The 27,435-nt window shown below is 47.6% G+C and overlaps 2 protein-coding genes and 1 long non-coding RNA gene across 14 annotated transcripts in view; 1 reads left to right on the plus strand and 2 right to left on the minus strand.

Moving 5' to 3' along the window:
• The window catches only part of BIN2 (bridging integrator 2), a 35,255-nt gene extending 33,619 nt beyond the window's left edge, over positions 1-1,636 (minus strand). For all 3 annotated transcript variants that reach the window (XM_047065578.1, XM_047065577.1, XM_047065579.1), the window contains exon 1: positions 1,530-1,636. In XM_047065578.1, the coding sequence (XP_046921534.1) occupies positions 1,530-1,610 (81 nt within the window). In that variant the 5' untranslated portion in view covers positions 1,611-1,636. The remainder of the gene's footprint in view (positions 1-1,529) is intronic.
• Positions 1,637-2,205: 569 nt separating this feature from the next.
• Positions 2,206-16,325, plus strand: LOC124501413 (uncharacterized). 5 transcript variants are annotated; one of them, XR_006959752.1, is made up of 5 exons: positions 2,206-2,314; positions 8,074-8,194; positions 12,243-12,329; positions 15,392-15,508; positions 15,943-16,325. It is a non-coding gene; the product is annotated as an uncharacterized LOC124501413 (long non-coding RNA). The 5 variants fall into 5 exon arrangements; XR_006959751.1 differs by lacking the exon at positions 15,943-16,325 and having other exon boundaries at positions 15,392-15,631; XR_006959749.1 differs by lacking the exons at positions 12,243-12,329; positions 15,392-15,508; positions 15,943-16,325 and adding an exon at positions 11,394-11,433.
• Positions 4,700-27,400, minus strand: CELA1 (chymotrypsin like elastase 1). 6 transcript variants are annotated; one of them, XM_047065580.1, is made up of 10 exons: positions 25,402-27,400; positions 23,521-23,773; positions 22,120-22,262; positions 21,358-21,440; positions 20,108-20,208; positions 19,108-19,233; positions 18,185-18,321; positions 16,788-16,933; positions 5,650-5,799; positions 4,700-4,857 (listed from the first exon to the last, which is right to left on the minus strand). In XM_047065580.1, exons 3-10 carry the CDS (start codon positions 22,157-22,159, stop codon positions 4,840-4,842), a joined length of 801 nt encoding a protein of 266 aa, XP_046921536.1. In that variant the 5' UTR covers positions 22,160-22,262; positions 23,521-23,773; positions 25,402-27,400; the 3' UTR covers positions 4,700-4,839. The 6 variants fall into 6 exon arrangements, 3 of the variants coding, with proteins under 3 accessions (XP_046921536.1, XP_046921537.1, XP_046921538.1); XR_006959747.1 differs by lacking the exon at positions 4,700-4,857 and adding an exon at positions 15,206-15,405 and having other exon boundaries at positions 5,717-5,799; XR_006959746.1 differs by lacking the exon at positions 4,700-4,857 and adding an exon at positions 14,167-15,405 and having other exon boundaries at positions 5,725-5,799.
• Positions 27,401-27,435: the final 35 nt, after the last annotated feature.

Here is a 27,435-nt window from a genome sequence, read left to right on the forward strand (position 1 = left end):
CCGCTTGTGTTCTGTCTTTCTCTCTCTCAAAAATAAATAAACATTAAAAAAAAATTAAAAAAAAAAACCAAACTATTATCCATGAATTTTTTTGTCTCCTGGGTTTTCTTGTTTTTTCCAACCCGTCACGTAGCTGGTAGCTCCTTCTCTTCCACACCACTTCTAACTAGACCTTTCCACAGGCTCTGATCTCTATCAGATTTGTAATGAGACAGCCTTCGAAGAGGCTAAAATCGTGATCAAGGTGAAATCAGAGCAAGGTGAAGTAATGAAGTCGAGCCACACAAAATCTTGCCTTTTCCTCCACTCTTTCAAATGACCCCGGCTTCCTCAAAGGCAGAAAAAGGAGATCCATCTATCAGAGTGTTGCTACGTGGAGAGCAGAGGTTCAGGTTAAAAGGGAAGGACATACCCTGGACAGGTGGAAACAAGAATGTCATGGGGCGCCTGGGTGGCTCAGTCAGTTAAGCGTCCAACTTGGGCTCAGGTCATGATCTTGCAGTTTGTGGGTTCAAATCCCCACCTCGGGCTCTGCGTTGTCAGTGCGGAGCCTGCTTTGGATTCTCTGTCTCCTATCTCTGTCCCTTCCCCACTTGCACTCTCTCTGTCTCTCAAAAATAAATAAACACTAAAAAAAAAAAAAAAAGGAAGAAACAAGAATGTCACTAAAATGTGTCGAGGAGCGCCTTGGTGGCTGAGTTGGTTCTGCCTCAACTCTTGATTTCAGTTCGGGTCATGATCCCAGAGTCTGGGACGGAGCCCTGCCTCAGGCTCCAGGCTCTGGGCTGGGTGTGGAGACTGCTTCAGATTCTCTCTTCTTCTCCCTCTGCCCCTCCCCAGCTCATCCTTTCTCTCTCTCTCAAAGTAAATAAATAAATAAAAATAATAATGTGTAGAGAAGTTACAGGCGGACAGCCTACCTCAATGTTGACGCTGGAGTAAGGCCACCCAGAGCCAACCAAGGACCCAATCTAAAAAGAGATGCTCCTTCATCATCTTGGACCGTGTACTTTCCAACGCACAGAAAGCAGATACGGGCTACTGCTCACATCAGCTTAAACACTGCCCAGAGGCCAGGCGGGGTTAGGTTACAGAGTCCTTGTGGACTGGGCGGTCCCCGCTGGCAGCACAGCTGGTCATCGCTGTCGTCACTTTGGGGAGAATGCCCTCTTGCAACCTTCAATTTCATCCTCTGTGAAAGAGCACCCTGGCTGGGTTGCTAGGACAAATCTGCCAACGTTGGTTCCTTTCTCCCACCTTTCCTGGGTCGCCTGAGCGTTACTTAGGGTTCCTGAGGGAGACTGTGGTCTCCCCTGCTTCCCTACCCTTGCCCAAGAACGGGTAGCTTTTTTCTGTTCTCTATCAACTCTTGGTAGTTTAAGGAAAATCCACTCCCATTCCCGTCTGCCTGGGACCTTCTGTTCAGCCCAGGCCCCCCGGACACCCCCCCACCCCCACCCCCACCGCACACCGCTCTCTCGCAGAGCCAGGCCGGCCGGAAGGGCAGGTGGTGCGACCCGGCCACATACCTTCTCCTGGGCCCTGCTGAATTTCTTCTGCACCTGCTTGGCGAAGAGGCCGGCGGCGCCACCCGCCTTGCCCTCCGCCATCCTGCCGGCTCCGGGTAGACTGGGCCCAGCGACCTGTGGTTTTCTGGAGGCCCCCAAGGAGGAAGTGCGGTTCCCAGCATGCCTCGCATCCGGCCGTGGCCGTGGCCGCCCCGCCCCACGCCGCTCGAGACCCCCACGGGCTCTCCGAGAAGCCCCCCCCAGCGCCGCCACGGTGGCCCTGAGGCCCCCACGCCCACCGCCGCTCAGCCCCCCCCCCCCCCCCCCGAGGCCACCGGACACTTCTGGAGCCCAGGCTGGGGGCTGCACCTGTTCAGGAGGAGGCTGGAAACTTGGGCCTGCCCTCAGGCGGCGCTCACTCAAGCCCAGCGTCAGTGCTGCGGGGCCCCGAGGGACGGGCGCGCCAGCCCCAGGGAACCGAGTTTTCTCTTGCGAGCCAGGACACGTTGGCGCCAGAAAGCCGATTCGCCGAAACCCTCAGCACCGGGAAGCCACTGGACCGATGGGGTAGAAAAGATCGCGATCTCCACTTAGCACGGGGATTGACCACATCGGGGAAACGTGTTTCACGTCCGCGGGCACGTCTCCTGGGTTGTCGAGTAAAATGCGCTTCTGGTGCCAGGGATTTTCAAGATGGAAAGCCTCTGCGGAGAGGTTGGCAGTAAGCCTAGAACTGGAGGGATAGAGCGCGGAAAGGGACAGGACTCCACAGGCGGATTTGAAAGGGAGCAACAACTGAGCCAGAGGTAGAAATGGGGGTCCCCGGGAAAGGAGAGGATCTTACTGGAAAAGGACTGGGGAGGAGAGAATGGAAGCTCATGCTGGGGTGGGGGGGGGAGGGGGCAGACTTTCTGGCTGGACAGACTAGGGCCTGTACTGGGTGGAGGCAGAGTGAAGACAGACCAGGAAAGTGGGGACGAGGCTGCTGAGATTACATCTGTGCCTTCCCGAGGGAGAAGGTTCCCGAAAGGAAATTACTTCCTGTCTCCCTTGAGGGGATAGCTGGAAATTAGGAACAGTAGGTTTGGAGGAACCGTTTACTCATGGATTTTACAGCGGAGGTAACATTCCTCCAGGAAGGGAAGAGGATCAAAATAATTTCCTGAGGAGTGTGGAGAGGGAGGCTTGTCTTCGATTGTTTTACAGGCCATTCCCCCAAACAGACATACTGCCCTCAGGGTCAGCTGTGTGCCGGGCATTGCTGGGTGTTGGAAAACCAAGATAAAATTAAAAAAAAATTTTGGGGGGGCGCCTGGGTGGCACAGTCGGTTGGGCGTCCGACTTCGGCTCAGGTCATGATCTCGCGGTCCGTGAGTTCGAGCCCGGCGTCGGGCTCTGTGCTGACAGCTCAGAGCCTGGAGCCTGTTTCAGATTCTGTGTCTCCCTGTCTCTTTGACCCTCCCCCGTTCATGCTCTGTCTCTCTCTGTCTCAAAAATAAATAAACGTTAAAAAAAATTAAAAAAAAAATTTTTTTTTTAACATTTGTTCATTTTTGAGAGGCAGGGGGAGAGGCAGAGAGAGGGAGACACAGAATCCAAAGCAGGGTCCAGGCTCCCAGCTGTCAGCACAGAGCCCCACGCAGGGCTTGAACCCATGAACTGTGAGATCATGACCTGAGCCGAAGTTGGACGCTTAACCGACGGAGCCACTCTAGCGCCTCAAGATAAATTTTTAAAAATGCAGTCTCTGACCTCAAGATGCTTGAAGTCTGAAGGTGGAGATGGGCTGGTCATCAGACGATTATAATATTATGTGTTTAATGCATTTATAGGGGTGGATACAAAATTGTCAGGTTCTACATCATTAGGGTTTATTCTGGATGTTCATCGTGGGGCTGTTCTAGAAGGGGTGAGAGTACAGAAAATGGAAGGACTTGATGTTGGATGGGAAGAAGAGGGGAGAAGGCCAGAGGATGGCGGTGCTGTGGGAACACTGAGAGAAGATGGTGATGATAACAGGTCTGTCACTAGCAGAAGGAGGGCAACACCGATGTCACTCACAGGAGTCCACGGCATCCTCAGCCACACAGCCCCCAGCCACTGCTTCCTAAGAAACTCTCTTCCATGCCAGTCTCTTGGGAACTGAAATTGATGATCACCAAATCCTGTGGTTTTAGAGCACGGACGATCTTCAGAAGTTAACTAGAGGAGGAAAGTGAGTCAGAAAAAGCTGGTGACTTGCCCAGAGGCTCCCTGGTTCCTCGGTGTTGGAATTGAGATGGGGACGCAGACGTCCTGACCCAGCTTCTTACAGTGCATGCCTACGCTGTTCCAGAGGCCTCTGCTGACTTTGCAGCCTGCACATTCCAGGACCAGTCTTAGCCGGTTTCTCCTGTTATAATGTTAACTACCTATTCCTTCCGGTCTGGTCCTCTGTGATGGCTATGAAAAGCTGCTTCTCAACCTCTTAGCCTTCTTTCGGTTCCCTGTTCGGTCGATTGTAGGCCACTCTAACAGACTGAGCCCCGGCCAGGATGAGGCAGAATTATCAGCTTCCCAGTTCTCTGTGGTTTACAGAACCCTGGATCCGGTGGTCTATTTCAGTCCTGGCCTTGACATGCTGACTCACACTTAGCTGGAGGCTCTGTATTGCGGTCTCTTCTCCCTTTTTGTTCTGCTCAACCCTTTCCTTTCTTCGTTCAGTATCTTCTCCTTTTTTTTCTATTCTCGCCTCCCTAGCCTCCTTTGTAATTTGTCACTTTCTTTGTCTGCTGGCATCTGACCTACTACTGAAGCCTATCCTCCGATCTGTAGTGTTTCCTAGCAGTTACCATCGCCCAGAACCGTGGGACGAGCGCCTGTTCTAGGCACTGGAGGGGGGAACAAAAGAAGGATGAGCCCACAATCTACCTGGGAGAGTCAGGGCACGCTTTGTCACTCAAGAACATTCGAAAGCACTCTGTGCCTTTGCATATAGCAAATGTACATGGGAGAAAATACCGGGTGGGCAGATTAATGGCTAGGTGGGTCCTAAAAGGATGCAAAAAAGAGTAACGTAAAACCACTCCCACTTGGCGTAGTTTGTGAAATGGCAGTAAACGGAAGATCCAGCACAGAAATGTGAAATCCAACTTGGGTCCTATAACTCCATTTCCTCTAGAGGGCCTAATGGCGAACAAAAAGACTCAGGATGATCATGCATATTCAGTTTTATTTGCTTTTCTGGATCTGGCTCAATGGCCTCTCAGAATGTTTTTTTTCCTTGATGGCCTCAAGTCCTTTCGTGGGTCTAAGCATCATCTTGGGAAGGCCATGGGATTCAGGAAGACGTTCAGTTGGAAGCAATGACCTGAAGGAAAAGCCAATATGTCCACAGTCAGTAATTTCTGCCTCCCTCCCTTCTGTTTTCTTCAGGGTTCCTGGTTGAGTGTAGCCCGGCCCTGGGCTTCTGAGGGGAGTTGAGGGAGTTGGGGGGGGGGCAGGGGAGGGAGGGTAGGGGTATGGTAGGAAGTAGGTCTCAGCTGTGTCAGGACAATTCAATGTTCTAGGCACATATGTAGCACCTAGTGGCAAGAATAGGCCTTGAAATGGTTGTGAATCAAAGTTCACGCCACGAGACTCCAGAGTGTGTTTGAAGGCTAGAGGGCATAGGTGTGATGATTGTGAAGCTACCACTAGGTCAGTGTAGGTAAAGCCTCATCTAACCTTCAAGCATCATCTAAGGTAGTAAAACCTCTTGCTAAAGGGTAGAGCAGATTCTCATAATGCCCTTAGAAAGAGCTCATGGGAGAAAATGTTAGTGACTCTTCCCTTTCCCAGGTGCCCGCAGGACTTTCTGAAGCTGTTTTTCTCTTGGCTTTGACTTAGGACAGCACTGCCATATGCCCGGTTGAGGTCTGCTGTTGTCACCACCTTACCCTAAACAGTAAGCACTTGGGTGATGTCGGCTGAGCGGGTATGCAGAGGGGAACTTGGGATGGCAGCATTATTGAGGGGAGATGCATCATGGAGGCAAGGGAAAGGAGTAAACGAATGTGGTAAGGAAGATGATGGCCTCCCTGTCCAATTATCGCTCCCCAGCCCTGCCAGTGTATGGGTCTCCAGGTGACCCTGTTTCAACCTGTCATTTGAGAGCACTTACGTTATTGATCCAGGAGATGTAAGCAGAGACCCGTGTGAAGACTGTGGGCTTCCTGGAGACGTTACAGCCCAGACTGGACACGAAACTGGTCACTCCATGGACAGCATACTTGCCGTTCACAAGGCAATGGAGAGGGCCCCCAGAATCACCCTGCAGGGAGGAGAAGGAGGGTCCTAAAACTCCATTTTAAAATCTTTGCACCTTTGTTTTTGCTTATACCCCACTTCTGCTTGCAAACCCTGTGCAGTTTTAAAGCTCCAATTCAAATCCCTACTTCCTTCATATCCCCACAATCCAGATGAAGCTCATCTTCCTGTCCTTTCTTTTGCTGCACTTAGGTCATGTTCTGCCTTGTATTTTGGTTTCATAATTTGTTTCTACCTGCCACACCTATCTATGAGCTTTTTGAAACAGCTTTTTGAGACTGTGTCTTACTGACACGTTTCCTCTCCACAGTGCTAGCATAGAACTTTGAATATCTTAAGCTCAATAGCTTTTATTGACTTAAATCGAACCCGGGAGTGGGGGGAGTAGGGTGTCCTCATGATGTCTTCATCCCCAGCATTTAGACCAGTGGTTCTAATTAGACTTAGCCTTTAGACACAGGGTAAGTAGTCAACACATGAAACTAAACTGGGGTGAAGGGGAGAGAAAATGATACATTGGGTAATGGTTACATGCTCAGGCTTAGAATCAGAGGAACCTGGGTTTACCTGGACACGCTCCTCCTTACTCAGCTCCCAGGATGCCAGTTCTATAATTCCAGACAGAAAATCAAAAGATAGTTCTCTGGAAAATCTGACCAGCACAAGAAGGAAGACCTAAAGATCCTGCCATTAGAGGTCCTCCACTGAAACCACCAGACCTTCACTAGGTCACCCAACAGACCAGTTCAGCGTGGATGAATCCCACCGAAGGCTCACGGCTACTGATCAGCTTTTTATTACCTTACTCTGAAACGAAAGCAGATGGTCAAGGAGTACCACACATCTGAAGAAAGCCTCTAAGATAAAAATAGAATTCAAAACGAAGAGACAAAGAAATGAACAAAAAATGAAGGGGCAGCCAAGGGTATGCAGGGAGAAGGAAACAAGCAATAAAAACCTGTGATTAGTATTGCATCCATGATGCAAGAACAGCATACTGCAAAACGAAACATTCAGAAAACAAAAAGAGCCTTCGGAAATTATGAGTATGATAGTAGAAATGAAATGTTGCAAGGATTGGAAGATACAGTAGAACAAACAAACAAAATATAGAGAACCTAAGAAAATAAGAGGACCGTCTAAGGAGGTAAATAGGTGAATAACAGAAATTCTAGAAAGAGACTATAAAAAATGGAAGGAAAGAAGTCATCAACAAACAAACATTTTCAGAACCAAAGTTCTGGAGTTTCTAAAATGAGAAAACCCACCAAGGCTCTCTCACGACGACTGCAAATAAACCCATACAAAAACACAAAATACTGGGGTCAGGAGAGGGTAAAAGAAGTCACTTAACAAATTAGTGGGGAAGTGTGGGGCCGAATCAGTGATAAAATGGGCATATATTTTGCCGATTTAAAGACAGTTTTTAACTCCAGGGAAAACAAAGTTCTGCAGGAAATGAAAAGTGATTTTAGAATACAACATGGATAAGAGTTCAGGCCTTAAAACAGAAGGAAATCTTGCCATTTGAAACGATGTGGATGGACCTCGAGGGCAGTGTGTTCAGTGAAAGCAGTCAGAGAAAGGCAGATACAGGATGATCCCTCTTACTGGTGAAATCTAAACACAAAACAAAACAAGCTCATAGATACAGAGAACAGAGTGGTAGTGGCCAGAAGGGGAGGGGGGAGGAACGGAAAAAAAAAAACAAACCCAAAAACGCTTCCCTTTCTCATGAACTCACTGAAGGATTTGCAGCATCAAAGAAGAAAGAGAAATACAGGAACACAGGACTAGCGACCCACAATAAAGCATATGCGTGCTTGTGTGTGCCAAGCCTGTCTCTGAAAGGATGGAGACAGCCAGGAACAGCCGTCAACTCCATGAAGATATATGTAATCTCACTTATAATGCTGCTTTTGATCACAACGCACTCTTCCAAAACGTTCCAACTGTTAAAAAGGAGACAGCAGGCCCAAAATAAAGTCACTTATGCTAAACTCCACCAAGACTTAATACCTAACCTAACGGTAGCTTCAGTTTCCCCCAGAAATGTGACCTTTAACCAGCCAACCTGGAATTTTTAGGTCAATGCTAGGCGGCAATGTGCTGATAGACCCCTTAGGAGGGCCACTTTGCCTAAAACAAGGCATTCTTTGCCACAGCTCAGTGAAGCTGCTTTCTGTTCGCTCGAGGAGATGCTATCTGATTCATGAATCATTGAATGAAGCTACTTTGATCTTTAAATTTACTCAGCTGAATTTTTGTTATTTAACAGATTTGGTGGCAGAGGCCAGAGCAAAGGGCACTTCTGACAGCTTTGGGGACACCAAGAAACAGGCATAAAACTCTGCAAACACTGAGTTTACTGTCTTTCTCACCATTTCCAAGGGCCATGGGTAAGTCCCTTTGTCAATTCCATTAAGAATGAACTCTCATCACATCTTTAATAATGGGCATTTCTGGTCTTTTATCATGTACAGAGAGTTACTGTTTTACAAAAGCTTCCTGCAAATGTGTTTTATCCTCAGAGAAATTCATGGAAAAGAATCTAACGGGTACTCTAGAATACAGGTTCCTGATAACTTTCAGATCAAGGAACTGAACTGGGTGAGAACTTCCAGAACTAGTGGGAAAAATGGATTCAAATAGGACAGATGTTAATTACATGGGCATGAGTGAATTGAGGAGGAGAGGATGATTATCATTTGTATGACTTCTTGTTTAAAACACTACTGGTTGTCTAATGTTTTCTTTTCCAAATTTTAGGAAACCTTTTTATCTTTTCTCTTAAGCTATCAACAATTTGGTAAGATATACATTTGTGACCAAAGGTGAAACATTTACTTGTTTTTTCCCTACCTGATCCCTCCAGAATTCAAAAATTCTCAAGTAGTCTTTTCATGACAATATACAGTTGACCCTTGAACAACATAGGGGTTAGGGACACTGACTGTCCCTCCCTGTGTAGTCAAAAATCCCTGTATAACTTTTTATTCCTCCAAAGTATAACTACTAGTAGCCTACTATTGACCAAAAGCCTTACTGATAAGAGAAACAGTCAATTAACACATATTTTATATGTTAGATGTGTTATATATGGTATTCGTGCAGTAAAGTAAGCTAGAGAAAATAAGATGTTATGAAGAAAATCATAAGGAAGAGAAAATACACTTACTGTTGTATATTTATTGAAAAAAGAATCCACATATAATGGACCCACACAGTTCAAGCCCATGTTGTTCCAGGGAAGCTACAGTTAGTTGTTTACATAGGTTCAATGAGAATCTGATCTCCTTGTAACAAGACACAATTAGAAACATTGGTTATATTACCAAAGCTCTGACTGGAATACCATATTTGAGAACATTATGCATAGACTCAGATATGACCAGACACTTTCAAGAAACTAAGATCAACTCGGGGTGCCTGGGTGGCTCAGTTGGTTAAGCATCTGGCTCTTGATCTCGGCTCAGGTCACGATCACACAGTTCGTGGGATTGAGCCCCACATTGGACTCTGCACTGACAGCATGGAGCCTGCTTGGGATTCTCTCTCTCCCTTTCTCTCTGCCCCTCCTCTTTCTCTCTCTCAAAACTAGAAAGAAAGAAAGAAAGAAAGAAAGAAAGAAAGAAAGAAAGAAAGAAAGAAAAGAAGGAAAAGAAAAGAAAAAAGAAAAGAGAAAGAAGGAAGGAAGAAGGAAAGAAAAGAAAGAAAGAAAGAAACTAAGGTTGACTTTACAGAGCCAATAAAGCCTCATGGAAAGATTGACCTGGCACTTTACTTGTAAGATTCCAGCAAAGCAGTCTTAAAAAGAACTTACGTGGTCAGTCACTATTCTTGCTGCACTTATGTAAATAATCAGGTAAAGTTTAATGTAAACAAACTAATTCTTCTGTAAAAAAATGAAGGTAAGTGTAGAGAGAAGAACTTATGTTTACACTATCATCTGTATTAGATTCTAATACTGTTAATTGTCTCTGAGGTTCTATTATATACTTATAAACTGGATCCTGAATTCTAGTTTCCTAAAAAAACCTGGCTCTGACTCTTCAAATTAACATTTCCAATGTTCTCTCACCCTTTTGATTTGGAATCAATAAGAACACAGATTGCTCCTGAAAGTCCTTGGAAGGGACTACCCCAGGTCCTCCTCACCACCCAGATGGTGGTCAGACTCCAGGGACTTGGACATGCATCTCACAGCTGAAGAAGGTCCCACCTGACATCGGGTCCTACACAAACACTGGAGATGTTCCAGCCAAAGTGACTAGGAAGAGAAGTAGCTGACATGGAGGTAGACTTGCTTCCTCCCAAGATGCCAGATCAAGACTTCATACTTTAACTGACTAAATACGAACCGCTTTCTTCTTCCCTTTCTTTCCTTCACTCTGGAGCTGGCCTAGAAAGATAATGCCATCATCCGTATCTCCTGGGCCATGGCTAAGGGGAATAACCTCTGGAACTTAGAACAACTTCTTATTTCAGGCCGAGAGAAGACCTAACTGACCCCTGGCTTGAATGGACAAATGCAACAATCCCTGAGAATGAATCCATTAACAGTGCCATCTTACTGAGAAGTGTTTTGTGCCCTGAGAGGGGTTGTCTTTGTGGTAATTATCACTCCCCTTGGGCCTATGAATGACAAGATAGCTAGCACATAGCCAGGAAATGCCTTTTAGGTTATCCAACTGTGCCCCTAGGCTTTCCACAAATGAACTAAGACACCTCATTGTACAATTGCCCTGGATTTACATCACCGAGTTGGAGAAAGAATTGAGTTAGAAAGGAATCATCGAGTTAGATCATTGAGTTAGAAAGGAATTTTTCATGATTCAGGATTCACTTCCTTTGGCAGGGCTACACTTCCCTGGTTAGGAGTAAAGGTACATGAGCATATGATCAGAAACCTCTCTTTAACTCTTAAAGATATTGTAGAATCTGTTGCCAAGACAATAGCTGCCCAATAAAAATCCTTACACTCTCTAGCCAAAGTTCTTTTTTTTTTCTTAGGGAGAGAGAGAGAGGGAGTGAGGAAGGTCAGAGGGAGAGAGAGAGAGAGAGAGAGAGAGAGAGAGAGAGAAAGAGAGAATCTCAAGAGGCTCCACACTCAGCACAGAGCACAGAGCCCAATGCGGGGCTTGATCCCATGACCCTGGGATCATGACCTGAGCCAAAACCAAGAGTCAGACACTCAACTGATTGAACCACCCAGGCGCCCCATAAGTTATTTTTGATGATAGGATAGTCCTTAATTATCTTTAGCTGAGTGAGGGGATGTCTGTACCGTGGCCAATACCACCTGTTATGCTGGATTAACACTTCTGGAGAAGTTGAAACTCAATTACGTAAGATCACTGAGCAAGCCAACGTGGTTTACAAGGGTGACTGCTACAACAGGGTCTTTCTTTGACTTATTTGATTTTGATTGGTTTGGATGTTGGGGAACATGGCTCCAAAGTGCATTCTAAACACTGGGAATTATTCTGCTTATAGTAATCATAATAGTCTCCCCTGTCCATTGTTATTCTGTCAAATGTTTTATTTATTTATTTAAAAAAATTTTTTTTTAAACATTTATTCATTTTTGAGAGACAGGGACAGACTGCAAGCAGTGGAGGAGCAGAGAGAGACACAGAATCCGAAGCAGGCTCCGAGCTGTCAGCACAGAGCCCGATGTGGGGCTCGAACCCCCGAACCATGAGATCATGACCTGAGCCGAAGCTGGAGACCCAACCAACGGAGCCACCCAGGCGCCCCCTGTCAAATGTTTTAAATGCATGTTCACAGCCACTAACCAAGAAAATGATCTCCCCAAAACGGGAACATCAGAAAAAGAATGAAGAGAACAAACAACTTACAGATCGTTGAACCTGAAGTCATGGCCTGTGAATATCACAGAGATTAAGCAAAAAACCATATGACCTGTGAATACCACACAAAGGATCAACAAAATTTCACAAAAAGGTGTGAGAACTACAGGGCAGTTGCTGAGAGTAGCACTAATGCCATAAATTTTTATCGTACCTGTCAGCTGAGAATCTGATCAAAAGTGAGGAATTGTTAAGGAGACAGTAGATCCAAAACTGAGTCACTTGTGCTAAACCCCACCAAGACTTAACACCTAATCTAATTGCAGCTTCAGCTTCTTTCAGAACCATGACCTTCAGCCAGCCAAACTGGAATTTCCTGGTCAGCACAAGGAGGTAATCTGCTAAGAGACCCTCTCTGTTCCCCTTGGGAGGACAACCTTGCCTAAAATAAGGCATTCTTTACTAATAATTTCCTTTATTCCAGCCCCCTCTCTGCCTTTAAAGACTTTTCCTTTTCTGCAGCTTGATGGAGCTCTTTCTATTTGCTAGATGGGGTGCTCCCCAATTCCTGAGTCCTTGAATAAAGCCACTTTGATCTTCACATTTACTCAGTTGAATTTTTGTTATTTAACAGGTACCTCTGTGAAAAAGGAAGAGAGATCCACATCACCCATAATGCCTGAACTGAAAAGTAGGAATACAAGCGTTTATTTTTATAGAGGTATGGAGACCCCAAAAGCATCAGCTGACAAGAGTTGAAAGTGGTCCCTTCTGGGGAGGGAGATCTAGAAGAGTGGAAGGAACACAATGATTGTTCTTTTCCATCATTAAACTCATAGTTTTATTTGTCACCTTAAGCAATTTAATACATATAGCCTCGTGAAAAATTGAAGCTTAAAAGGAAAAAACACCAAAAGTTCAAATTGGGGATGATTCTTTTAAAAAGGAACTAGCCGTACCACACCCCAACTACTGCTTAGGAAAAGAGGATGTTTTCTTTAGACTACTGCACTCAAAACAAATCAAACAAAACAACCTAAAAACCTTCCACCCAAATTCTAATAGAGAGTTGAGAGTGTTTCTGGGCTAGAGGAATGGAAGGTAATTAAATTACATATAACACTATCATCTTATGTTAATTGCCTTGAAAAGAGACACAGGCTCTGGAGAGATAGAAGGTGTGGCTGAGGATCTGAGGGCAGAAGGAAGAGCTGGGAAGGAGCTCGGTGGGAATGAGTGGATCCATTCTGAGGTGAAGAGTTGGGGGACCCAGAAGTCTGAAAACCCAGAAGACACACTCTTGGGAAACTCTAGTGGCAAGGGATCTGGAGACACAACTGCCTCAGAGAATTGTCAGTTTAGAGCGGCTGCAGAAAGAAAAGTACTCTACTTATTCAGACTTTAAGACCCTGAGAGATGGGGCACCCGGGTGGCTCAGTCGGTTAAGCGTCCAACTTCAGCTCAGGTCACGATCTCGCGGTCCGTGAGTTCCAGCCCTGAGTCGGGCTCTGGGCTGATGGCTCAGAGCCTGGAGCCTGCTTCCGATTCTGTGTCTCCCTCTCTCTCTGCCCCTCCCCCGTTCATACTCTGTCTCTCTCTGTCTCAAAAATAAATAAACGTTAAAAAAAAAAAAAAAAAGACCCTGAGAGAGCAGAGGGAAAGTGAATTAACTCAGAAAGGTTAAACCTTAAGGTAATAGGGGAAGCTGGCTGGTGAGGACCTGGAAGAGAAGTGCTTACCTATCAGTCTCTATCTGCATGTAGGGCTCCCAGGATACAGGACTTCTATGTTTTCACACTAGGAAGGTCCTGGGCAAACTGGGATGAGTTGGTCACCTTACTTCCATGGTTCTAGGTGCTCACCAGAAACATTTGGTCCTTTGATTCTACTCTTTCAGTCAGCCTACCATCCTACAGCTGGCTTCTCTTTTTCCACTTAGCTCGGACCTTGCATTTGGTCTGCAGTCTTGTCCTTTAGCTCCAGTAATGCAGGAAAACCCAGCCCTGGATTAACGCATCCCTGCAACTGGGTCTTGAGTAAAATGGAGTGAATCACACGCTCACTTAGTCATTGTGCCGTCTGCAACCTCACTCTATCAGTAACATCTTGGAGGTCAGTCATCGTCCTACTCACTTGAATTAATCCAGACCCATACAACCTTTGTACCTTCATTATCAGCATCCAACCCGACTCCTATTTCATAAGTACATAGACAAAATAATGCAAACACCTGCCATGCTCCAGCCACCCAGCCTGCACACTCTTTCATATCTGCGCACATTTTGGTGTCTCTCTTCCTGTGCTCTTGGTTCCATCGCTCCTCCTCTGGGATCTTGTGCTATCCGTTATTTCCTCTCGCTGACTCTACAAGATGCTTTCTTCTCTGCCTATTAACACACTCAATTTTAACATACTATATTCAGCCCCTCCATGACTTGTCATCCTCCTTAAAGCTACCAGACTTTTATTTTTTTTTTGGTCCCTCTCTTTCACCCAAGATTCTTGGAAGAGCATTCTCCATTCCTTACTATGTTTCTTGTTGCCTCTTCATTTCTTACCTTCAGTAAAACTTCTGCCCCCTCCAGTCTACTGAAACTGTTCTTGCCAGTTACCAGTGACCCACCAACTGTCCAAGTCGGCACTTCAGTGATCTACTGTGGCTCCTGGATGCACTGTGTCATACTGTGTATGACACGTTAGTATTTCCTGAGACTCTGGAAAACCCTTATCACCTCTCATTCCTCTTAGGTCTTATGGGTTCTTTGTCCTCCACCTACCCCTGCAGCATTCAAGTGTTCATGTTATCATAGTTTTTCCTCAACTCACTATTCTTTTCTCATTCTACAACCTTTCCCCTGCAGGATGGGGGTGGCTGGGGTGGGGAGTGGAGCTCATCTTCTGTATCTCTAGCCCAGCTCTCCCCACACTCTCTTCTTCTTTATATCTAATTACTTACTGGTTAATTATACCTGAATGTCCCATTGGGATTTCAGACTCAACTTGTTCAGAATCAAGTTCATCACCTTCTTTCCCAAATCCTATAAACCTTCTGTCATTGGAGGCAGCAAACCCCTCCCCTAAATCACTTAAACCGGATGCCTGGAAGTCACTCCAGATCCTCCTTCTTTCTCCCTCCTCTCCACTGCCCTAGTTCAAGCCCTCAAATTTATTGCCTAGATAATTACAATAGTCTCCTAACCTGTCTCTCATCCACCCTTCCCCTCTTCAAAGACACGCTTACCTTGTCATTAGACGATACCTCTAAAAGGCAACTCTGATAATGCTATTCTCCTTTTTAGAACTCTTCAATGGTTTCCCGGTGCCCAAGAGATAAAGTTCATGTCCCTAAGCATGTGATGGAGATTTAGGGCAGGCTGCCCCAAAATATACCACCTTGGGACATCGATTATTTTGAATTAAAGTTACTTAAGCACAGACAATGTAAGAAGGATATTCTAACCCTACTTTGTTTCTCAGAAAGCAGAAAATAAATGTCCCATGTGAAATGTACCCCCCCCCCCCCCCGCACCAGGAGGTAAGGAGACATCCTTATGGCTGGATATAGGGAATTCAGGGCTATAGAACAAACCCTCTTACCTCACCTTGTTGGGTCTTCACTAATTTGCACCAAACCCAAACTTCTTTGTCTTGCCAATGCTTCACAGATGTATTATTTCTTTGTCTAAAAGGTCTTTGAGTCTCATATTTTTATGAGCTCCTGCACATATGAGATTAAATTCGTTTTTCTCCTGCTAATCTGTCCTATGTCAATTTAATTATTAGGTGAGCCAAAGAACCTAGAAGGAAGAAGGAAAAATTTTCTTCCCCTGCACATGGCACTTGAAGCCCTAAGTCATGTGGCTCCTGCTTGCCTTCAGTGTCCTCTCCAGACCTTCTCTGGTATGGTAATAGTTTATTTCTAGCCCAAGGGTCAGCCAACTTTTTCTATAAAGGGCCAAATAGTAAACATTTTAGATTCTGCAGCCCGTGGAGTCTTTGTTTCAACTATTCAACTCTATCAAAGCAGCCGTGAATAATATGTAAATAAACAAGTATGGCTGTATTTGTTCCAATTAAATGCTCTTTAATGAACATTAGAATCTTATATTTTTCATGTGTCATGACATTATTTTTGTACATTTATTCCCAGCCATTTAAAAATGTAAAAAGCATTCTATAGAATGGTTGCAGAGAAACAGGCCGTGGATTTGGAGGCTTGTGGGCTCTGACCTCTGCTCCAGCTGTAGGGAACGCCCTGTAATTCTCTAAGTGTTCTAGATGGTTTCTTGGCCCATGCCCTCATTCATGCTGTTTCTCTCTCTCTCTCTGAACAGCTTTTCCCCTTTATGCCTGGCTTTCTCCCATTTAACCATCAGGACTCACTACAGGCTCCACTTTCTTGGGGGGAAGCAAGTCTTTTCTGACCCCAACAGGTACAGGTAAGGGCCTATCTTTTGGGCTCCTATATCACCCTACGCGTATCTTTATTATGATACTTACCCACGTTGTATTACACGTTCTATCATATGTCTGCTCCTGCCATTCCTCCACTAAAACACTGTATTTGAGTCATCTTTGTATCCCTAACACTTAGCACAGTGCCTGGCCTCTAATAGGTAATCAAGAACATTTGTTGAACTGCATCAAGAAATCTATAAGATGGTACACTGCTGATTGATTTTGTCTAAATAGAAGAGGATCCCATGTATCACATATATATAAATGGTTATAACACTATTTTGTGCTCTCTCCCCTGCCCCATTCATCCGTATATATTCCTGGAAATACTACGGAGGTAAAGGGTTGGTGGAGAAGGAGGTACAAGGAAAGCTGGGATCGATGGGAACAGAGCTTTTCTTATACACAGTTACGACCACCACCACTCCAGGCTGTAAAAAGTCTAGGTGACAAACAACTTCCAAAGAACGCACACATACACGCAAATGTTGGGCCACATCCAAGCCTCTGAGGTCAGGGTGAATTTCAGGAGATTCCTTGAGTGCCGAGTTCCCGGCACAGACTCATTCTCACTGAGATGCCAGAGTAGCAAGCGGAGTCTGGACAGGGGGTGGGAGCAGGCGTGGAAAAGGGAGTGAGGAAAAGGTTGGGGGCGGGGCTTGGGAGGCCAAGAGGGGAGGGGCCCAGCCTGCGATTCCTGATGCCTCCTGCATGTGTTCACCTGGCATCCAGAGCGAATTCCGTCTCCTCCAGCGCACACCATGGTGCTCTTCACGGTGGAGCCCCAGTAGCTGGAACTGGAGCAGGTGGCGTAGTCCACACTGGGCAGGTAAGCCTGTTGCAGGGCTTGGGCCAGCTGCCCGTTGGCTGAACAGGACACACAGCGTTGGAGGTCCGCCCCAAACCCCCTCGGGGGCGGGGGGAGCCTTCCACACCCTCCCAAGCCTTCCCAAGCTCCAGTGAAAGCTGAACTCAGGGCAAGCTCCTTCCAGGGCGTGCCACAGATCCTCTCCCCTCCCCACTTTATATGCAAGCTACAGGCCCCTTCCTTCAGGGCTCATCCTTGATCACTGTTCCCAAGCTCCCAACCCCCAACCTCCAATCTCCCTACTGCTGCTTAAAAAAAGGAAAGCACTTTAAAGTCACCGGAATGGTCGTATTTGTCGAGAACTCCCCTGCTTTCACTTCACACTGTAAACCCCACGAAGCAGAACCGGGACCATACACCCTTCTTTTCATTTCCTAAGAGCTTGCTGCAGCTTTCCTTTATCTGGCTCTTTGGACTTTTCAAAGCCTTTGCACATGAATTACTTCTCTGCATCCTTACAACGATGCTTTCATGTTATAGAGATCAGGAGGTCGAACCACTATGATATTAAGTGAACTGAGAGCAGCTGCATTAGAAGCATCTCTCTCTCTCTCTCTCTGTCAGCTCCAGGTTTTCCCAGCAGACTGGCTGCTTGTGGCAAGGCCTTGCCTCTCCCCCAGAGCTCAAATACCGCCTCCTGGCTGACAGATGTCTGTGTCAGTCCTAATGTCCCTGCCCTTCTTAACCATCTCTGCTCATAGCCCGTCCTACCTTTCTGTGTTGTCTGGATGGCATTGCCTACCAGAACTCTTCCCGCGATGAGCAGAAGAGAGCTAGCTGAGTTCTCTTTTGCCTTCACTCCTCTGGACCTACGGCTACCTCTGGTTTATTCACCCCAACCCACAGCCCGGTGACTTTGGAGGTAGCGTGATGGTGTAATGACCACCAGAGTGGGAGCCAGGATACCCGGGTCCTGGCTCCAGCGAACTAGTTACTAACCAGTCATGTGGTCTTAATTTTCTTGGGCCTCAGTTTCCTCAGGTTATAAGATGAGAGGCTTGTAAAAATACACCGTGAGGGAAGGTGGTAAGTTTTGTTTTGTTTTGTTTCTCAGTTATAAGACTCTATGAATCTCTGACTTGACTGTTCCATGGCCTATTCTTAGCTCGATTTCACGCACCAGTTCTTCGATCTCTGGTTCCTCGTCCCTGACTAGGGCTGCGACCTAGGGCTACAGAAAAATGCTCCCTAGAAGCCCAGCTACCTACTCAAGCCCCATGTGGTGGATTTTGCCAACGCAGGCGACTTACTCTTGGTCATGCCCCAGCCTGTGATGTAGCAGGGATTGTTGTTGGCCAGGATGGTTCCCGCCGCTGGCAGGACACCCAGCTGCACATAGTTGTTGAGGGTAACTCTCTGGGCCAGGCGCAGCAGGGCAATGTCATAGCTGTGGGAGGAAACGAGCCTGCTCAGGCCTTCCGTCAAGGTCGGCGCGCGGGGCGGCCCTCACTAAGCCTTTGTGTGCCCATAGAATTCGAAAGGAACAACTCGGAGAAGGGGGGAGGCTGGTTTGCTCGGCCTCCGACTCAGTCAAACACAGCTGGATTGTAGGATATTACTTGTCGAACAGCAGCACCTGCTGGTGAGGTCTTGGTGTTGTGGTATAGCTGTGGCCTCTGCGACCTCGGTGGTGGTAGTGGGGCTTACGTCTCTCAGTAATGAATGGGGAATCAGAAAGGAGCCGAGTGCTGTGATCTTGGCCATAGAGAAGAATTCTCAGGGAAGAAAGACCTACCGTGCCGCGTGGGTCTGAAAACTCCGCGGCAATATCCCAGCTCCTTGAACCCGCTCCCCGCCCCTCACGCCCCCCAGCACTGACCACCATTTTAACTACCTCCTTTCCCAAAGCGTATGGCTCAGTCTGGCACGAGTTTTCTCAGATCAGATTCATTTTAAGACATTTACTTTTGCTGACGGAGTCGATTCCCTAAAATGAATACTAAGTAACAGCAGAAATGGAAACCTTGAAGGCTGCAGAGAAGGAGTTTCAGGTGACCCAATCACGCAAACCAGCCTAGATCAAACAAGTCACAAAGGCCTGCCAAAATTCTCAAGCCTCCCAAAAGCTAAATTCTCAGAGTCCTTCCGAATGAACGTGAGGGAAGCCAAGCCCCTGTTGCTGGCCAGTCAGCCCCCTACCTCCAGCCCAAGGCCAGCCCAGCCCTGTCCCTACCCGGCGGCCACGTTATTGCTGTTCCAGTAGGGATGCACCACGATCTTCTGCACACTCACACGCTGCTCGGTGCCATCGTTCTGGCTCAGGTTGTGTTCTCCAGCCACCACACGGAAGGTCATTTTGCTGGAGCGAGAGAAGAGCAGGAAGCCCTGAGTGATCCGGGGGGCTCTTTTCCCTCAGAGAAAAGTTGGGAAGCCATCTCACATCTTATCTTTAGAACAAGAACTCATCGTAACTGGCCCAGGCAGAGGGCAGATGAAAAAGCCTGGAAGACGAGGAAGTAACAAGCCCCCTCGTTCTCGAATTTACTAACCTGTGGCGGTGACAAAAACTACCAGGAACTTCACCGCCCCATTTTTAAAACCTAGCAGCAGAGGCTGAGTATCTCATAACCTGGGAGAGGTATGGTGAACATAAATGAAATAATGGCTCTCAGCCCACAGAGAGATTTTGAGGGAAGGATAAAGAAATAGTTTAAAGCATGATCCCTGGGCCAGCAGCACCAGCATAACCCGGAAACTTGTGAGAAATGCGGATTATCAGCCTTCAACCTGAACCCACCAAATCAGCTCTGATTTGTGCCTTCCAGGTGATTCTGATCCATGCTCAAATTTGAGAACAGTTGCTCAAGACACATACGAACAAAAATGATTGCCAGCCAGGCATTGACCAGGCACTTAAATATTTACCTACTTAATCCTCACAATAACTCGGCAAAGTAGGTATTATGACCCCATTTTAGAAATAAGAGAATGAGAGCTTAGAGAAGCTAAGGAAGTCATCCAAAGGCACAAAGGTAAAAGGCGAAACGGGATGGGAACCTAAGCTTGCCCGATGCCAAAATCTGTACCTTTCATTATAGTCTACTACCTCCCCACAGGCCCCCCAACACCCCCTTAAAGGCTTGTCCTGAGTGCTCAAAGATACATCTTCCTCCAGAAAAGCCAGACTTCTCCCCTTCCAGAGGCTCAGCAAAGCTGGGTTTTGTTTTTCTCACCGGTCCACGCAGTGAGCCGCTGTCATCACCCAGTTCTGTCTGATGAGGGTCCCCCCACAGGTGTGATACCATTTGCCCCCAGAGAGGTACTGGAGGGAAATCTAGAAGGGGAGGAGAGAAAGGAGGGAGAGGTTGGCGTTTCTTAAAAGGCTTTGCCCCAAACTGCATATTACACTTCTTTCCATTCCTTCCATCCTTCCAAACATTCTCCAGCTTTGTGGGCCAGAGATGGCAAATGGGTTTCATTTGACCTGTCAGTTTCTGCTGATCGGTCGCTATTGGCTCCTCGGAGTGGCGGTGAGAAGGGGTGTGGAGAAGGCCCCAGGATCAGCAGGGAGTGCTCCACCGTTGGGTGATGTTTGCTGTGTACGTGGACGGGGGAGGAAAGGCACACACACAGCGTATTTGACATCCCCACTCGGGGTTGATGCAAAGGGCCGAGAACCCAGGTCCTTTGACCTGCGTTCCCTCTTGGAAGGAAACGTGGCCATGGAATGGCTCCATCACCTAAGCCCACAGGCTTAGGTCTCCAGAGCTCCCCCTCCAATGACCTCCAGACATGTCCTGTCCCCCCACTTCAGGGAATACTCAGAACCACCACTGGAATATTCATTTTTATCAGTTCATGTCTTCCTCAGCACCTCGTATTCCACCATCGCTCTACTTCTGAAAATTCGGGTGCAAACTTCGGTGAACTGAATTGAATTCCAATTGGAGTGATTCCTCTCAAAGTGTGGTTATTCACCAGTTAATTTGCCAATTTTACGCATTTAGAATTGCTTAACTCAAAGCCTAGCTGCCCTGTGACGAAAGTAGAAACGCTTTAAATAGCCAAATAAGCTACATGCTCTACTTGGGGGTGGGGTGGGGGTGTGCTTGAATGCAGAGGCACACAGTGCGGAGTGGTGTGTGTGTGTGTGTGTGTGTGTGTGTGTGTGTGTCAGGATATTGGGACTCGGAGCTGTGGGTCTGGCATGCAGTCTTGCTCGTGCCACTGGGAACATAAATGTGGTTTGGGTTTGGGTGCGTGCCTGGGAAAGTAAGTGTGGCTGGTGTTCAGATCCCCTCCCCCAAACCTTTTGTATGCTTTTTCCACCTTAAGCCTGGACCCGTTCAACCTTTCACCTCTAGAATCCAGACAGTTAGAGAACTTGTGGGTAAGGATGTGCACAAACACACATGATGTTGTATACCAGCACACATGCAGCTCTCGTTTTGTTGGAAGTCTGGGGCTGTGAAGGAACACCCACCTGCGAGGGCCAGGAATTCTTCCGGGCCTCAGTCCCTCCAACTACCCGGGCGTTGGTTTCTGGAAAGTCCTGGGTGCTGTGTCCTTTGTGGGGCAGAAGAAAAGTGAGTGATGACTAAGCATGGGGTCAGCTCAGGGTAGGGGGCAGGGTGGCTGTTGTGCTTTGTCTGCGAATTCACAGTTCCTCCCTAGCAAGTGAGGGGCCCAGCTGAGAGTTATGGGAGCCCTTTCGCCAAACAGGGGAGTCTGAGTGGCTTCTGCTTCCCCCCACCCCCCAGGTGTCCCCAGAACTCTGGCATGCTGCGAAGGACCCATCTCACATCACTGGGCTAGGGCCCCAGAGGCTCCCTGTGGTCTCAGCCTTGCTCGGGGTCATCCCAATGGCCCGAGGTGACCTCTCACCCCTCTACCCACACATACGGTGCTTTGGCAGGATTCTCCAGGGGGCAAGGACGGCAGTGCACATCCCAGCCAGACACCTGCTGAGGATGTCTTCCTGTCGATGAGGGTGGTAAGGAAGCCCAGACCCATGAAAGGGGCTTCTCTGTTTCGTGGCTCAAGGCACTGCCATCCAGAGGGTCCTGCATGGAGAGTGGCCCTCACTGCTCCTACCCTGGATTCCAGGAGGGTAAAGTTTTTGCTAGACCCACAGGGTGTCCCATCTCACCCTGGGATAGAGAGCAGGCCTGGACTTCAGGATAGCTTTTGGCTCTGCTGTCCAAATCCTCCGCCCTATAGAAGTCAGGCCCGAGGACCCACTTACCATAAAGGACCAGGGTGGCGAGCACCAAGAAGCGTAGCATGTTGCCGGCCGAGTAGACCACTGCCCCCTTGCCATGAACCAAGCCCTCTTTGTACTCCTCTTATCAGCAGCTTTGCTGACCGTCTTGCTGCCAGCTGTCAGGGCTGCAGATGGAAGGCCGGGGAAAATCACAGGTGACGTGGAAATACAAATGAAAAGATGTATTTTCAAGTAAACTAATTTATCTGTTGTTCAAAGGCAGAACAAGGTCAGGTTAGGGCTGACTTAAGCATCTGCATTCAGTGGAAAGGCATCCAGTGAACTCTTTTTTCAGAAAAAAGAGAGGGAACCAGGGCTGGTCTTTCCATCAGGGTGCTCCCTTCACAGTCTGTCACTGCCTTACTGTCCTCAGTGACACTGTAAGTGCAGAGATCCATTCAGTGCATCAGGAGGTGGAGGCAAGGGGTGGGTGTGGAGGAGGGAAGAGTAGTTAGCAAAAAGAAGAGACCACGACCTCGCCCTGCCCAACGAGGAAGGTGGGCTATGCCTCCAGGACAGAGGTGTAAATGCAGGAGGACTAAACCAAGTAGGGATGGTGGAGAGAATTCTGGTGAATTCTAAGAAACGGGTTTGGGGAGACTCAGACAGAAAGCCAACCAGAGAGCTCCCAGAGAAGGAGACCATGAGGTGGGTTAGAAGGGGGAGCCGCAGGATAGGGAGATGGTCTGAGCGCTGTGAGCATGGAGGGCAGAGGGAGCAGGTGAGGAACAGGCCTGGCCTGTAGGTGATGAAGGGCCCTGACTGTCAAAGTCAGGAGAGGAGAAAGGAGGGAGGGGCAGGGCAGGGCGCCTTGAGGCGGGCAGAGGACTTTGGGTCGGGAGGCCCCAGAGCAGAGGGCCAAGAGCGGGGCTATGATTTAGGCAGAGAGAAGCCAGGAAGCCTGGAGGGAGGCAGGAGAGTCATCTGGTTCACCTGGGGGTCTTTGTGGCCTAGACACTTTCCAGAATCCAAGGTTCATGCCTGCAGTTGCAAGAGAGGCCTGGAAAAAGCTGTAGGAAGGAGCTCCGTAGGCCATGCCATAGAGTTCGGGGCCATCACATTATGGCTCTCGGGGCACCCGGAGGACCCCCTTTCCAGTCTGACTGCCAGGATTCCAATAAAAGCAGATGGGGAAGAGGCTGAGCTGAGCTGGGCTGGGGAACTGGGCCTCTTTGGCCATCCTCTCCCCACCTCCCTAGTTAAGAAGCCAGCTCTAAAAAAAAAAAAAAAAAAAAAAAATTAAAAAAAAAAAAAAAGAAGAAGCCAGCTCTAGCTCCAGGATGAGAAGCCCAAGAGGAAGCCTTTAGGGCCACCTAAACATTACCCCTCAATATCACATACTCCAAAGTAAGCCTCTAAGGGCGCCGTCGATGTCACACTCACCTCAGTACCCTTGGCCTAGGGCCACCCAATCTGTGTTTGCATAACAACCAAAGTCTTCAGGGACAACACTTAAGGCCCTCGCGACCAGCTCGACCAGCAACCGGTGCCTAGTCTGCATGCCCCAGCCTCATCTCCACTGCTGGTCACACTCCCATTTTCACCGTTCGGGCCAGACGTAGACAGTAGTTGTGGTTTAAATGTTGAGGCATTGTGTTTCTTCTGGCCAAGCAATTCTAATTCTAGGATTGCAATCCTTTTGAAAGAGACACAGGCACAAAAATAAATGTACGAGGACGCGGGTTATGGTAGAGGTTGTCACCAAGTTGTTGCAGGATTGGGAAAAAAAAAACCCCAAGTGTTCATCAGCAGGGAAAGGTGAAAGAAATTAGGTGTAACCAAATGATGGGGCACTCTCCAGCTGTTAAAAAGAATGAGTTAGACTTTAATGAACTGACATGAAAAGATGTCCTTGGGATATTAGATGAAGACATCAAATTGCAAATGATACGGTACTGGGTATGTGTGTACTTGTTATTCACAGAAAAAGGGTATGAAAGGGTTTATACCCGGAAGTTGGTACTTCTAGGGAATGAGTCAAGAGGTATGGAGGCATCGTGAGGATCAATTTCACTTCTTAAACTCATGTTTTTCGGTATCGTTTGGCTCCTCTACACCATTACTTTTGTAATTAACAATAAGAATCTCTCCTGAGGTATTTGGCTATTTTGGGCAATGGCGCCAATATTCTTCAAGTAGGAAATAGAGCCCCAGGAGGGACCAGCCATTTAATGCTACAATGAGAGTCTTCGGGAATCGGGATAGTAGCACAGCATCAAGGTTTTAAGCAAGATGTAAGCAAGGTGTTAAGGTTTTAGGTGAACTCTGAGAATGAGCAGAGGGGTGAATTTTAAGGAACAGTGCAGATACTGGGGTAGGGTGAGGCCAGCCCCAGCTAAGGGGAGGCCACGAAGTCTTGTATCACCCCATCAGTGCCCTCTCCCTCTTCTTGACCACCTATCTCCTCTAGTCCTCCCCTCACTCCCGAATCTGGACCTACTCTCTAGGTGTCGTATGTGGTTTCTTCCTCTCTTCTGCTGCACCTCTCATTCCCTGTGAGTTACTCTTAGCTGACTGCCTCTGGGAGAGATTATACTGCTTTTGCACAGGGGTGAGGAAACTTGGCACTAAACAGGCCACCTTGGTTGGGTGTATATCATAATATTGGCTGCAGAGCTGTTGAGTGAAGCCATAAGAGCATGAAGGATATGGGATAAATGGCAAACAATCAACACCTGATAAATGTTTGGATCCTTAATGCAACCAAAGATGAAGCTAGGATTAGAGTTGGGATCTCTGGCTCCCTATGGTTTACCCGAATTAGCATGGCCTTCAAAGTCTTCTCACTTGGGTCCCAACCCACTGTTCTGCAGGCCGACTTATCCCATAGGCACAGCAGGCACAGTGCCTAGGGCCCACAACACTTTTAGGGCCCACAAAGTTTTCATTTCTTTTAAAATCAGAAGAAATAAAATGAATACCATCAGCCTGGATTATATTCATTTTTATACCAATGCGGTTGTGAAACGTAATTAAAAAAAAATTTTTTTTTTTATGAAGACAAAAGGGCCTAGGTCCCATGAAAGTCACAATGCGGTCCCCATCCTCTAGCTTCTACATCCACCACTCCTTCACCCTGATGTCCCCTTGGTTTGTCAGATCCACTTGTACCTTTGTCTCTCTGTGACTCTTCTGAATCTCGATGGTTGCTTGTGTGGGATCCCACCTAAGGACCCACCCCTGAGGTCAAAGGTCAAATGTCACCATCTTTGTGAGGCCTTCCCTGACTCCCCTAAATGGAAGGAGTCGTTCTTTCCATCTCACCTGGCGCATCTCTGAACATCTCCAGGCTGGTCCTGACTTGCTTGCAGCTGCTTCGCCAGCTCTAGGGTATGAGCTCCGTGAAGGAGAAGCCACATCTTACACCTGCTCGTGTCCACATGGGCTTGACACACACTATGTAGGCTAGATTAGGGGCCACAGGGATGTCTGGGGACAAGAGACAGTGATGTGACAGGACTTTTCAGAGGTGATGTGTGTGGCTCTACACAGACTGAGCCAACTGATTCTCCAGCAGATCAGCTAAGGGACACTACGGGGGAGGAGGAACCAGTGGTAAGTTTCCTTTACCAATGCCATAAACCCTTTATTTTCCCTGGGACCTCATGTCCAATTTTTGCCAGCAAGGAGTTTTTACTTTCCCCACCCCTGGCCACATCCTGGCCACATCCTGGCCACTCTCCACTCTCCCTCTGGCTAGGCTACCCCCAGAATGTTTTCTCCACAGGGTCCTGAAGGCTCTCAGCAACTTAGGAGACCTCCTGCTGTGGGAGTTGTGCAGGGAGAGGCAGCTGCGGTCCCATGGCACCCTCATGTGGTAATGCCCAAGATGACAGCCTGCTATGGAAAGTCAGAAGCCCTTCTGGAAGGAGTGTGAGTCTTCCTCTAGGCAGCTGGGCTCTCTAGTTCAGACAAGGTGGCCACGTATGGTGGGGTCCAACTTGCTTGGAGAAGAGCTGACATGCATGCTGGGTCTGCTCGACGTGGAAACTTCATGTGGCACTCAAGGCCAGTTAAGCAGTCATGCTCAATTCTACACACTGTCCCTACTTCCTCAGACTTCCCAGGGCCTCAGGTTGCCAATACCTTGCTGCGTGGCATTGGACAAATTACTTCCCTTATCAGGCCTCGGTTTCACAATATGAAAACGATAGGGCTGGACTATAATGATGGTTTCAAATGGTGCTCACAGACCTTTAGAGGTTCAGGGGCTGCTGGGCATTGCCCTCACCTGCCCTCAACTTCACCCATTGCCACTTGGCTTTTCATCTACAGTATAGATGGGGCACTGAAACAAGGCTTCTAGGACTTAGACCTGAGAATCCCGGGCTCCATGAGCTGGCTTTCAACACGAACATCCCAGGATCCCCAAATATGGCCTCCCTCATGGCTACTTGGCTCCACCGGTCTAGGCTTTACAGAGACCCGCCAGTCAGAAGTGATCGGCATGGAGGGAAGAGAGAATGGGAAGGCTGATGGCTAGGTGTCTAGTGTTCCTGTGGTGTGGTGGAAGGAGCGCTGGCTCAGCTGGCACTCCAAATCAAGTCTCAGTCTCCGCTCCCGCCATCCACTAGCTGTGGGACTACAGACAAGCCCCTTTATCTCTCCCTGCCTCTACTTTCTTATCTGTAAAATGGGCAAGGTGCTTCCCCTCCTGTCTTTCTCACAGGGTTACTATGCAGATGAAGTAAGCTAAAGGATTCTTGTTAGAGTGCTTTCTGTAAATTACTCAGTTCCAATATTCGCAGGGAGACTGCTGTAGACCTCTGTACTATTTCACTAGTTCTGTGGCTGCTCTACATGACCAGGGACCCAGGACGTGGCCTCAGAGGTACTTTTCTTGAACTCAGCATTGCTGCCCTGGGCCCTACCCAGCCTGCCTTCCCTGCTTGGAAGTATGTTTCTAGGACAGAAGGCAAGCTCTAAGCCAAGTATCACATGTTCTGACTGTTTCTTCCATCAATGTGGAGCAAAGAGAATGGGCTCTGTGATGTTGCGAGGAATAGGAAGGTCCTGCCTTGATATCCACTGGGTTTACAAATCCATCTTTATACTCAACATGGAAAACCCGAAAGACTCCACCAAAAAACTGCTAGAACTGATACATGAATTCAGCCAAGTCGCAGGGTATAAAATGAACATACAGAAATCGGTTGCATTTTTATACACCGATAATGAAGCAACGGAAATCAAGCAATTGATCCCATTTACAATTGCACCGAAAACCATAAAATACCTAGGAATAAACCTAACCAAAGAGGTAAAAGATCTATACACTGAAAACTATCTAAAGCTTAT

The sequence above is a fragment of the Lynx rufus genome, unplaced genomic scaffold (assembly GCF_022079265.1).
Source record: "Lynx rufus isolate CCGP_SWC_20201006 ecotype Redwood Valley unplaced genomic scaffold, mLynRuf1.p SCAF_7, whole genome shotgun sequence".
In the NCBI taxonomy this organism is placed as follows: Eukaryota; Metazoa; Chordata; class Mammalia; order Carnivora; family Felidae; genus Lynx; species Lynx rufus.

Coding starts and splice junctions, on each gene's coding strand:
- CELA1 (XM_047065580.1), bottom strand. CDS start 22,159: ATGCTACGCTTCTTGGTGCTCGCCACCCTGGTCCTTTATG. Junction 21,441..22,119: donor CGCCACCCTGGTCCTTTATG/GTAAGTGGGTCC, acceptor TGCCCCACAAAG/GACACAGCACCCAGGACTTT. Junction 16,934..18,184: donor AGGCTGGGGCATGACCAAGA/GTAAGTCGCCTG, acceptor TGTCCTGTTCAG/CCAACGGGCAGCTGGCCCAA.